This window comes from Ambystoma mexicanum, chromosome 1p (genome assembly GCF_040938575.1).
Source record: "Ambystoma mexicanum isolate Mex_15411 chromosome 1p, UKY_AmexF1_1, whole genome shotgun sequence".
Classification (NCBI taxonomy): domain Eukaryota; kingdom Metazoa; phylum Chordata; class Amphibia; order Caudata; family Ambystomatidae; genus Ambystoma; species Ambystoma mexicanum.
The window spans coordinates 124118032-124131462 of record NC_090921.1 but is presented as its reverse complement, the minus strand read 5'-3'; the positions used below and the strand labels follow the sequence as shown (position 1 = coordinate 124131462).

Genomic DNA, 13431 nt, shown 5'->3' with positions numbered 1-13431 from the left:
AAGACACAGATAGATTCGACAACTAAAGTCTGAGCCGGAAGAGTGTCCACGGGTAGAGCAGAAAATCAATCAAAGACACAGCTAGAATTGGCAACTAAAGCCCAACCTGTAAGAGTTGCCATGGATAGAGCTAAGTGATCAACCGACGACACAGTGCTAGAATTGGCAACTAAAGAGTAAGCTAGAAGAGTTGACATGGATAGAGCTAAGTGACCTATTAAAGACACAGCTGGAATCGGCAACTAAAGCCTGAGTTGGAAGAGTGCCCATGAATAGAGCTAGAAAAGCAATCAAAGACACAGATTGAATGGGCAACTAAAGCCCAACCTGGAGGAGTTGCCATGGATAGATCTAGGTGATCAATTAAAGACACAGTGCTTGAATTGGCAACTAAAGAGTAAGGTAGAAGAGCTGCCATGGATAGAGCTAGGTGATCAATCAAGGACACAGCTAGAATCAACAAATAGAGAGCAACCTAGAAGAGTTGGATAGATCTAGGTGTAAATAAAAGATGAAACTAGAATCAGCATCTAAAGCCCAAGCTGGAAAGGTTGCCATGGATAGAGCTAGGTGATCTATCAAACACTCAGATAGAATCAGCATCTAAAGAGCAAGCTAGAAGAGTTACCATGGCTAGAACTAGGTGACCTATCAAAGACACAGCTAGAATTGGCAACTAAAGAGCAAGCTAGAAAGGTTACCATGACTAGAACTAGGTGACCTATCAAAGACACAGCTAGAATTGGCAACCAAAGAGCAAGCTAGATGAGATACCACAGATAGAGCTAGGTGAGCTACTCAAGGACACAGCTAGAATTGGCAACTAAACAGTACGCTAGAAGGATACCATGGATAGAGCTAGGTGATCTATCAAAGACACAGTTAGAATAAACAAAGAAAGAGGAAGCTAGAAGAGTGCCATGGATAGAACTATGTGACATATCAAAGACACAACTAGAATTGGCAAAAGCCCAAGCTGGAAGAGTTGCCATGGATAGAACAAAGTGTTCTATCAAACAGACATCTAGAATTATCATCTAGAGAGGCAGCTAGAAGAGATGCCATGGCTATGGCTAGGACTAGGTGACCTATCAAAGACACAGATAGAATCGGAAAATCAAGAGTACGCTTATTGAGTCCTCGTGTTTAGAAATAGGTGGCCTATCAAAGAGCTAGAGTCAGCAATGAAATACCAATCTAAACGTGTCACAAGGGAAAGTCCTAGAGGACATATGAAAGGCACAGCTACAGTCTGCATTTAAATAGCAAGTTAGAAGCGTTACCATGGAATGAGCTAGGGCAACTATCAATGACACAGCTAGAATCAGCAACTATAAAACAAGCTAGAAGACTCTCCTGCTCATCCTGCTCAACCGTCTCCGTGATAACCTGGGTATCACTGGTCAGGCTCTGGCGTGGCTGACCTCTTTCCTCTCCAATCGATCCTCCCAGGTCCAACTGGGGTCTTTCCTCTCTGACATCTTTTTCTCTACCTGTGGTGTCCCCCAGGGATCTAACCTCTCTCCCTGGCTGTTCAACCAGTATCTGGCATTTCTCGCCCACCGCATCGCTGCTCTCTGCCCCAACTTTCAGTGCTATGCGGATGATACCCAGCTCATTTTCAGGCTACCCTCGACCTCCTCTTCTCCTTCCCTCATCTCTGACTGTCTTGCTGCTATCCAGGAATGGTGTGCCGCCAACGACCTCTGCCTTAATGCCAGTAAGACTGAGATTCTACTCATCGGCACACCCACTCCCTCCTTCCCTGCAGCTCTCTGGCCAGCCTCTCTTGGCCCTCTTCCTGCTCCTACCTGCAAAGCAAAAAACCTTGGGGTCATCTTCGACTCCACACTCTCCTTCTCTCCTCACATATCCGACGTCTCTAAGAAGTCACACTACCAGCTGCACCTCCTCCGAGGTATCCTTCCTTTCCTCTCCTTCCCCCAGAAGCTCACTGTCTCTAGAGCCCTGGTTCTCTCGAAGCTGGACTACTGTAACAGCCTCTATCTAAATCTGCCCGCCTCTACTCACCGCCCTTTGCAACTCATCCAGAACAGGACTGCGAGACTTGTCCTTGGCCTCAAGCCCAGGGACCGTATCTCTCCAGGACTGAAATCACTGCACTGGCTCCCAATGACTGCGAGGATCAAGTTCAAAACCCTCTGCATTGTCCACAAAGCCGTCTGGGGCCTTGGGCCAAAATACCTTCAACTCTCTCTTCCTAAATATCTTCCTTCTCGAGCTCTTCGCTCATCCGCCTCCAACTCCCTCAGGGTCAGCCGCTTCTCCAAACAACAAGTTGGGGGCGGATCTCTCTCCGCTGCAGGGGCCTCCCTCTGGAACAGCCTTCCTGCCTCCCTGAAAATTGAGGAGAACCATCTCCGGTTCCGGAAGCACCTCAAAACCTTCCTCTTTGCCTCCGCTTTCTCTCCCCCTCTCCCCTGCTAATACTACTGAAACTGCACTGAATCTGCAACTGGGCCACTCACCGTTCTCGGTCCTTGGCCCAGCCACTCTCCCCTGCACTGCCACCATGGCAACCCCTGCTCTACGGGACTGTGTCTGTATCCCTACAGCACCCCTTCCCAGCACTTGTCTGCACTTACTTTGCACTTGCCACCAGCTGGCCCTTGTTATTTATCCTGTTTGCTGTATGCTATTAACCCTGTACTGCACTTTCCCCTCTCCCTTTCCCCCTTTCACTTTTCCCTTTCCCTCTACCCTTTGCACTTGTGCGATCTGAATGACACCTGGCCTAGTAGGATCGTTGTCTGTCTCCCCGATCAAAATCCTAGCTAGAGCCGCCCACAAAAGGCTAGGCTAGAATAGTCATCATGGATGGAACTAAAGAAAAACATCAAAAGACAACCGTGAGAGCTCACTAAAACCAATCTAGATAAGCCACCGGAGATAGAGCTAGAACATCTATCAAAGAAAACCCAATATAAGCCATCAAAAACAAGGCTAAGAGACCTCAACAAAGACTAAGCTAGATGAAATGCCTAGGACAGACCTAGGACATAAATATAGATGGGAGCTAGTCAACCCGAGGAAGACACTGATCATCTCTGTGCAGATCTAGAGACAGAGTTAGGTGATGCAAGGCCAAGCTAGAGAAGCAATCCAGCATTGAGCTAACAGTTCCATGACAGATGATAGGGATACTCGTCAAGCTAGACAGGCGGATAGTTGCAAGTAAGCGTTGTAAATAACCTATCATATCATATCATATCAAGGTCAGAACAAGGGGAGCAATTGAAGAGACAGGTCAGCTTGCCAAAGACCAGACTTGACTAGCCACCCAATACTGAGCTAGGAGACTAACCAAGGCCTGAACATGAAGTGCTAGTATAAACGAAACCCAAGCAGATGGCGTGTTATAAAGAAACGTGCAGCATAATGCTTTGGTGATGCAACTTACGGCAAAATGTGTCATTCCTCCACGGTCCCAGGGTGATGTTTCTCTGCTGACACAAGTTCACATACGACTCAAGGGCTTTACACAGCTCCTGCTTGTTACCATCCAGCTCACACATGTCATACACACAGTCCTTGAAGAAAGTCTGCAATGATATACATCACAAGGTTAAATAAATTGTTCTTCCAGCCAATAAGAACGCCACACACCCCTAGTAAAAATAATCAAATGTCAACCTTTGTTTTCCTACCACTAGCCCACCTATAACCCCACTATTTTACTTGCTGAAGCACAGAGGACCCTGAAAACAGCAAAAGCTGTGCTTTAACAACCAGAAACATAAGATAATGGATGTGGGTAACATGCAAGCATGTGTGCATTGCCCCAGGTTCTCAAAGTTGCAATCCTTGAGAATGTGGGGGGACCAAAGGGGGAGGTATTACAGTTTCTGTAATTTAGAGTCTATGGGTCTCATTATGAGTGTGCCGGTGCAGTAATAACGTGCTGTTATTACCGGATACCGGCATGTTACTGCACCGACATACTCCAAATTTGCAGGTAGGGTGGTGGATATACCTCCAGCACTGAGCTGGCAGTATATCCACCTCCCTACCCTACCGGCAAAAAGCTGCCGGTATTCCGGCCCGATAATACTGATACCGATAATAACCGTAATTCCTGTAACACTTGAAATGGGTATTTACCAGCGTTTTGCCACTTGGAATGTTTCAGTAATTCCGGCAGACCAGATGGCAGTAACGGTATTACAGTTTGCCGGTATCGGCACATGCTTTTGGTACGGGCTTGCAGTGGGACGCAGTGCAGTTTGGTGAGGGTCGGGGTGATGTGGTCGAATATGCAGAGTCCTTTAATGAGTCTTGCTGTCATTTATCCCTTTGCCCCCTTTTCAAGCCAGTTCTACAGCACTATTTTCGATGAAAGCTCACAGGCACGCCTTTTGCAATGCTGAGAGGGTTGCCTTGCGACGGCAGAGGAAAGGAAAACTATTCGATGGCATTTGGGGTGGACTTCTTGATCCAGATTTGGAGTAGTTTGCTGTTTGGGGGAACGCTGGTGTGAACTGGAAGATAAGTTATTTCTTGATGATTATAGGGGGGCAGGGAGGGTGGGGGAATGTGTTTTTTTTGTTTTTTTGTTTTCCCAGTTTATCAATTTTCTCCTATTCAATTTTCTATTGCTATGTTTGATTATTGACATTGTTTATGTGGTATGTTGATGTAGTTGTTTATGCTTAGACCAAAAAATATCAATAAAAAAATAAAAATAAACTACACAGGTTAGGAACAGGTCATAGGGCTTCATCACATGTTTGCCGGTATCCCACCCTCCCCTGTTAGCTCCCGGCTCCTTATTTCTCTGTTTCCCTCGCTGTGTTCTTCCCCCTACGATTGTAAAGCGCTCAGTCATCGAATTTTTAAAAAAATATTTTTGGGGGTGGGTATCCCCTGAAACACCTCCCATTCCCTTTAATGTTTTATCTATTCCCAAACACCATATATATAATTTTCTAACCACCCACAAAGAATTTGATGGTTTTTGTCATTAAAAAATTTGCTGTAAAAAACCTGGCGTGAAAACATCCCGCGATGAAAGGACATTGTACCCCGATAAGGGCATCACATATCTGCCAGCCTGCCCTGGTACCAGGGCAGGAGAAACAAATAGGGATGCTGTCCGTTGTGCAAGTGTGTGTTGTAGGTTGGTCAAGGGTCGGGAGGGGATTCATAGACTTATTTCAATCAAGTAAACCTGAATTACCTGAGGGAAGTACACATAGGTAGCCAGGAATTCTTGGGGTTTAAGCCCAGCAGGGTTGTCCAAAATCAAGGCCGCCTCGAAGTTCGGGATCCTGATGGGTTTTCAGGATATCCCTCATTAATATTCATGAGGGAAAATATGCACATATTTAGAATCATTGTATGCAGATTTTTCTCATGGATATTAATGAGGGGTATCCTGAAAACCTGACATGGATCTGGCACTTAAGTCCTGGAGTTGGATAACTGAGTGTCATGGAAGATTAGGTTGCAAACCTCCCATGGTACTTCACTGCCTGTACTGGTTAATTTAACTCTATCTGGTTCTTAAGGGCAGGACCTCAATATACCCAGGACTTAAGATGGAAATGTATCACCAGCGTGTACTTCACTCACTGATCAACTGCTATGTATTTACATTAGAGTGGTGAAATGCATGCCAACTGTCCACCAACAGAGATCCACTTGTTATACAATCACATAATAAGAAAGAATTGCATGGTGCCCTTTGCCCCAGTGCGCTCACTGGGCAACTGAGAAGAGCGCGCGCCCCTTCCTCGATCTCAAACGTTCCTCTGAAGGGTACCTCTATGTGCAGGTGGTCTGTGTGCTGCAGAGCAGAACAATGCAACACTCACGTTAGGGCTGATCTTCTCATGACAGGCCGCAAACGGTCCTTGAGGGTCCACCAGGATCCAGCAGTACTCGGGCCCCTTGAAGGTTTCCTGCTCTGCTTCTGTGCATGCCGGGACCACGATGGATCCGGTTGACGTACAACTGAAGGACCGGAAGTGACGAAAGGAGACAGAAACACGCACACACCTTAGACTGGAGCCTACACATTCTGCAAGGGACCTCATATGGAAGAGAAATAAAATGCACTCACTTCTTGTGGACGTTCCAGCTGTTTCCAAAGTCATTGACGCCCTCGACCAATTGCACATCAGGGGTCTTGAAGTCATTCCCTGGGGTGCCATCGTAGTCTCCACACAAACCACACAGCTGTGCCTTGTAGCTATTGAGATAAAAGCCATGATGGTTACAGCTTCCTTTACCTCTCTCTATTTTCATTGTCACATCGTGTGCTCAGGTATTGCTCCTTAACACCTGGGTCCACACACCCTGCACTCCCCACCCTACCTGAGACTCAGTGATCTGCCCTGCACTGTCTTCCTCATGTTGCCAATTGCCCACCCTCCCCTGTTAGCTCCCCGCTCCCCTTTTCTCTACTTCCCTTACGCTGTTCTTGATTGTAAAGTGCTCTGTTGCTTCCCGGAGCTAGGTCTGAGCTCAATAAATACCTTAATAATAATAATAATGATACTCTCAGATAAGATTTGCAAGTGGGAGTATTTTGCTCCCTATTTTTTAAAGTTGGGAGTAAAATGATTTTTTAAGGAGCACAAACCTAAGTCCAATTTCCAATGGGAGTATTTTATAAGCGGGTAGAAATATGTTTAAACTGGAAAACTGATATTATTTTGTAAAAATCATTTCTTTGCAACTGGTTATTTATGCACACAGGTTATCCTCTTCCAATCAGGCAGGAATAGTAGTTTATTCCTTTGGTTCTACATTCACTACTGGTCCAAACCTATCCATGGAGCTTTGTGGGTGAAAGCAATATTTTGTTGAGAGTATTTGTACTCCCTATTTTGATATTTTGGGAGTATTTGCTTATTTTTAGAGAGTAAACACCCCTTATCTGTAGGGCTGTCCCTAATAATTGCTTATACACAAGATATTGGTACTCACTCGCTGGTCACCTTCACATCTGCGTAATGATTGCCGTCATACCGAACCACCAGGCCAAATTCTGTCTGCGCCACCACGTACTTCCCAGATGGTGAGACAGACAATCCAGGTACTGGCTGGATGGGGATGTTCACTGTTGTTCCATTCACCTAAAGAAAAGGCAACTGAGTTCCATGGTCCAATTCAATGCATCATAGGGTCTGATCAGTAAATTTGAGGATGGCAAAACAATGCGTGCTAGATCATTTTGCAGAGAAGCATCCTACCTGGACAATATTGTTCTTCAGAAGAGCCACGACCACCCCGTATACTTCTACGTAGACGGCCTTGACGTAAGTCACTGTAAGTTGGCCCCAACGGTACTCGTTGGCAGCATACACAGCAAATGGGGTGTGGCTGGAGTTACAGGGCTTGGCCAGGACATAGGTGCAGTTGCCATGGAAATCGTACTTCCTCTTATCGAAGGTGGTGTAATGGGGGTCCCCAGAGACAACGCAACTGGAAGAATCTGCAGATCAACGAGCAGGTCATTGGTATTGTTCAGCGGACAAAGCCCAAGACAGACATAAAATATTGTAAAGCCTTCCAGACCAAGTAGCACTTACCTTTGGGGAAACAACCTTGCACGCCTGTATGGTTGGAGCAGTACTCATCAGGGGCGCAGCTGTTATCCCTGCACTGGACGGTGTAGTTGGGAAGACACTGGCACAACTCCTTACAGTCTTCAGAGAAGATGATCTCACCGGGCTAGAAAGTCAGGAGAAAGTGGAACAAATACTGGAGAATGAGCCAAGATGTTAGCCAATAAGCAAGCTGACAATCATGACGGGCAATCCACTAGCGACAGCCGTAACAAGGGCTTATCACTTACTAACGCATGTCCAAATCCATTAGTTTTCAACCAATCGAAAGAGAGAATCTCAAATGGAGGCTTGGTTCCACCCATCCCCCTATTGACACCACTGACAAATGGAATGTAAATGGAAGCAGTCCTCTTTCTCGCTTGCTGATGAGGAACCTGGTTGGGCACAGAAGGCCTGGCCATCTACCGAAGATTTCGGATTCCTGGGATTTTGTATTTTGGATACACGTTTGTAGTGATAGGACTTTGTTTCTTAGATACCATTTTGGTATTTCTGAGCAGCACATTTCCCACCAGGGAGGATTTGTTATACTTTCTATTTTGGGACTCTCCAGTTAAGTAATTTCTAAGTTTTAGGAGATATTTTGGGGCTTTCAATGACATCTTCAACATATTGGATTTGAGAGTTGTTCTTTACATGCCCTTGGTTGGCTGGAGACTGGAAACAAAACAGTACACCCCTATAGTTTGGCCCTACTAATCTCAGTGTAGAAATGGTTACCTTTACACACCATGCAATGCTATCTGAAAGGACATTTAAGTGAATCATTACAGATGGCAAAACATCTGTATTTGGGAAAATCCAGCAAAGTGGGGTAACTTGAAGCATATTAAAGAGCAGCGATGTATAGAGTAGCAGGCTCAATACATTCTTTAGAGAATTTTAAGTTCAATTTGAAGCAAGCAGAAAGAGATAAAACAGGTCTAAGAAACCCAGAGAATGACAGCAGCAGGTAATGATGGTGCTTAAGGGAGCAATGAGTGTACACGCATTAAGACAGGGCTGATGTCTGCCTCCCAGGCGTGGAAGCCTCTTGATTGGAGGAACTAACTGATTGGAAATTGGGCAGGATTGAGACCAGAATGACCTTTGGTCTTATGGCTGAGTGTTAATGAAGCACACCTGGAGAATGTAGGCCACGTGATCTTTCATCATATAGGAGACCCTCGTTTAAGATACATCCTGCAAAGGGTGCTGTATTGGGCTCTGCTTCCAGTTTCTAAACAGGGTATAATGGGGACGTTGCCTTATCCTGCAGAAGGCAGGAAAAATGATAGATCGTTCGCATCAGTGTTACTGGCAGTTGGAAGGAATTTGGGACTATAAAGTTCACTTCTGGCATTTACATGAAATCAAATAACTACTGTTACAAAAAAAGGTTCTACGTGAAAATATCCCATGCAAAAGCTTGCCCATCCATATCACCACAATACTATTGCCAGTAATGATGACATCACAGTAGAAATATCCCTCGGGTGAAATATTACCTTTGTACAAACATCAGTGAGAATTAATAATAATCTCAAAGCAATTATTGTAGGTTTGCTGATGAGAGCACTCCAGATAAGTGTACCCCTGTTCAGAGCAAAGGGGGTTTGGGGGTGCATTCTAGGGATTTCACGAAGACTTCTGAGCTCGGCATGATCGCTTGTAGACTGACAGCGATCAGCCGATCAGTTACGGGACAGGCACGCCTGGCACGTGACTGACCCACTTTGGCTTTTTTTGCCCTTTACAGGTAGGAGTCTCTCTGAAAAATATCCTGATGTCCCTCAGAGGCAACCTCTATTCTTCCACCCTTTTTAGGCTCCTGCTCGACAGAGAGCACTGGCAGACTTACCTGGTACTGCTCCCCTCTGAAGAGGCAGCTACACTCCTTCGCTTTCACACACTGGCCCCCATGGAGCACGAAGCCGGCATCACATTGGCAGCCTTCCAGGCATGGTCGGTCGCAGGACCCAGGCCGCGCGTCAATGCAGGTCGCGGGACAGGCGGAGCCACAGGGGTGGTAGTGGCTATTAGGGGGGCATGCAACAGCTAGACAGGGCAGAAAAAAAGGGAATTACACAACTAAGAAAAAAAAACGATCCTTTTAAAATGGCTGTTCTGAGTATCAGTAATAGAAAGCAAAGTTGAAGTGGAGGAACAACCCAAACATATTTCAAACAAATGTCGTCTAAATGGATACCATTTATATTGCTGAAGAACCCCCAGGTGTGTGTGCATTTTAGGACACTAATATAGTTAAACATGTTGGAAAATAAATAGGATCTGGAAAACACTAGAGGAGCCATAGTCTATGCATGGAAAAGGTTCTGGGACAGGCCTTTGTATGGATTTTCTGACTCTCCAGGTGGCTTGACTACTTCTAAGATCTCAGGCGTGCAGGAGATGATGGGGGAATCAGAAGGAGGACGGAGCCAGGTGGGAGCAAGAGGGTCAGCCGCGCCCCTCCACACCCCAACTGCCCCTTGGTGCCTAGTGCGCCCTCCAGCCTCCCGCTCACACTTGAATCCCTGGCCCTACCTGCAGAGTAGAGCAAAGCCATTTCTTTATATTTTGGATAACCGTGAGGACAGCTTCTTAAGGACACTGGCTCCAGTCTACCGCCCTCCACAAGGGGTCTGTTAGGATTGGCTGGGCTTTTCGGAGGAGAAACATCTGCAGCTGATGTGAATCGGTAAAGGATAGTCATCGATCCACTAGCTCTACCATAATTTCTTAACAGATTATTTTTTTGTTGCAAAGGCACACCCACAAATGCAGAAAAGAGAAAAAGCATGTATACACCTATATCAGTTTAAAAAAAATACACTAATTGTGTGTGGTGGGACAGTAATAAGAGTGTAGGGGGAAGAAAGTAAAGACCAAGGGTATAAACACCAACCTATACACATCCAGGGTAGGATAATGCGTAATACAAAAAAAGTACTATCCCCACCATTTCCCCTAATCATAGCCATAAAGATCATTAAAAAAGTACCAAATACACTTGAAAATGCTAATCTTATATTGTATTTTCAACTATACCCTCTTCAGATAGTAAAGGGAGTTCATATCATTTGACCATAATTCTGACCTAAAGCCTTCGTGTGCTAACAGTTTGCTCCAATGAGCTACTTCCCCCGTAGCAGCGCTCTCGGCACCCAAGAATTTACAGACTCGGCTGTAACATTTCTTGGACAAAGTATCATTAAAAATTAATACTTTCCCAAAAACGTTATTTGTAGATAGTAAATCGGAAACCGTTTGAATTCCACTAAAAATGCAGTTTGAACATGTTTTTACAGTAGGGAAATGGGCAAATAAATGTGACATCTATATCCCAAACCCCACGCTTGCTTCAGCTAGTGTATCCGGGTGTATTAGGTGATGTTTGCGAGTTTTACTGACTACAATTGTAATTATCCAAGTGTTTTCTTGTTGTGTGCACCTTCCAATGGCACCATGGTCATCGAGATGGCACTGGATCTCCTATCATGGTCATAGAGATGGGACTGGATTTCCTATCTTTTCCTCAGACAGTGGCTCTCACCAGTCCACTATGCAGGACTTCCTGCTGGTGAGGCCTGCCAATATCTCACTACTGGTGGACATTTACCAGAGTAAACGGTATTCATTTAAGGAGCACCACATTGTCATAACTCGATTTATATGGACTGAAACTGGAAAGAGGATTATATGCAATGGGGGTCATTTTGTACTGAGCGGAGCGCTATGCCCTACAAAAGAGTAGGAAAGGCACCAAGCAGAGTTTGCATCTCTGCTTTGTTTCCCTCCTCCGTCTTTGAAGGTCACCAAGTTTAACGCCTGTATTAGATTTTCATGCAGGCATAAAACAATGTATTTCATTAGTAAACGCGGTCGGCAAAGCGTAACTTGCGGGCGGCATTTACTTTTTTGGAAAATGGAGCGTTAAAGTGAAGTGTAAAATCAATAGTTTTGCCTTGTTATACGCTTCAGTATTACAGCCCAACTTCCAAATGCTTAAAATGTCATGCCGTGAACCCATAGCACGCAAGTGCTAATGTCCGCAGCCCCCTGCATGCAATTTGCAGTTTCCAGAAAATGGCCCTTAATATGTCTGGTTGCATGTGCTTTTATCAAGGATACAATCCGATTTTGTTGAATTATTTATTTCTTTTATTCAATTTGGCCAAAAATGAATGTGGGGGGAGACCGCCCGCAGTCCTCCTACTTCCCCCACCTTAATTATTACCTTTACCCACTGCCCACATATATTTGCGGCCACATTCGTAAAATAAAATTAGACAAATTCGAATTCGACGAATTTCGAATTCGACGACTTCTCCTGCAATTAAATCTCCCTATCCCATATGTTGAAAGTTAATTCGGGAGACACGCCGATTTATTTTTCACTCCTGCCTATCTTCAATTGCTTCCAAGTGGGGAAGGGGCACAAAGCGCGGTTAATATCGCTGCCATGCTTTCCGTTCTGTAAGTGCACTCCCTTTTACGCCTGTTATAAGATTTTGACCAGACACATAACGAATGGATTCCGTGCATTAGTACCTGCTAAATACAGGCAGATTCAATAGGATGCAATCACCAAAAGGATCCTTTGCAGGCGGCGTTTTGTTTTTTGTAAAACGGAGTGTAAAAATGAAGAGGAGAGCCGATCTCGCTGTGTTCTACTTTTCACCATTCGATTCCGCTTTGCTAAGGTTTAGAATTGCATGCAGGCGAGCCAACAGCACGGAAGTGCTACGGTTGGCAGTCTCCTGCATGCAATTTGCATTTTTTAAATAAAATGACATCCAATATCATAAAAAGGAGATCTAATTAACCCTAAGCTGCTCTTAAAGGGAAATGTTATGTTATGTTATTAAATTCTTGTAGGGCGCAACACGCCCGAAGGCCTCAGTGCGCTGCAAGAAAGCAGGCTCTTCCTCTTCATGGGATTCTGCATACTTTCCCATTAGAATTCCATAAACATAGTGCCCGGCATAAACATTGGAGGAATTTTACATATTTTCAGACACGGAATCCACAATTCTGCACTTTTTCTTCTAAGAATAGATTGTATTTGACATTTTGTTTTGAAAATCTCTGGATTCTGCAATTTTCCAGCACACAAAAAATAGCTGGAACTCTTCCTGTGAAAAGTCTGCCTGGAGCTGGAGAACGCAATTGGACCATATAAGGGTCTCGTCCCAGTGATGTCATAAGCGACTCAACGAGTGGGTTCAGATGGTGAGGCGTCTAGTTAGGAAATGTCACTATCGTTTGACTTTACAAGCTCGAGAATGACCAGGGGATACAAGCAAAAATGCAACTTACGGCAGAATGTCTCGTTCCTCCAGGGCCGCAGGGTTACGTTCCTGTCCTGGCACTCGTTGGCGTAGGACTCCAGGGCGTCGCAAAGCGATGGTCGGTTTGGGCCCAGTTCACATAAATCGTACACGCAGTCTTTGAAAAAAGTCTATTGGGTGAAGAAGGAGATATGGGTATTACAACGTTTGCCTGTGGATAATTGTAGTTGTCTTGGGTTCTTTTCTCTATGCCGTTCCTTCTTACGTAGAATGTGAGCAGGTGAAGGCGGGAATGAGAGGGAGCCTGACCTCTTAATGCTTGCTTACTGGGGATCATCTGGCTCCGCTTCCGATGTGCACTACCATCACACCTCTCATTTAGATGTCCTTCCCACCATCACACGTCTTTCTATGTGTCCATCTAAGCATCTATTCAACACACATACCTTCACTCTTTGTGCCCATCTAAGCAGCCGTTCAATCATCACATAGCTTGTCCTTGTGTCATTTAACTATCTGTTTAACTATCAGAATTTCCATTCACGTGAACCCCATTTGTTCAA

General features: G+C 45.0%; 1 protein-coding gene across 1 annotated transcript in view; it reads right to left on the bottom strand.

Moving 5' to 3' along the window:
* Positions 1–13431, bottom strand: part of LOC138457973 (IgGFc-binding protein-like) — a 344303-nt gene that overhangs the window by 124237 nt on the left and 206635 nt on the right. Inside the window, exons 59-66 of the mRNA XM_069607205.1 lie at positions 12897–13038; positions 9436–9632; positions 7557–7698; positions 7218–7459; positions 6952–7100; positions 6083–6211; positions 5835–5973; positions 3422–3563 (exon numbers count right to left, since the gene is read on the bottom strand). Of these exons, the coding sequence (XP_069463306.1) occupies positions 3422–3563; positions 5835–5973; positions 6083–6211; positions 6952–7100; positions 7218–7459; positions 7557–7698; positions 9436–9632; positions 12897–13038 (1282 nt within the window). The remainder of the gene's footprint in view (positions 1–3421; positions 3564–5834; positions 5974–6082; positions 6212–6951; positions 7101–7217; positions 7460–7556; positions 7699–9435; positions 9633–12896; positions 13039–13431) is intronic.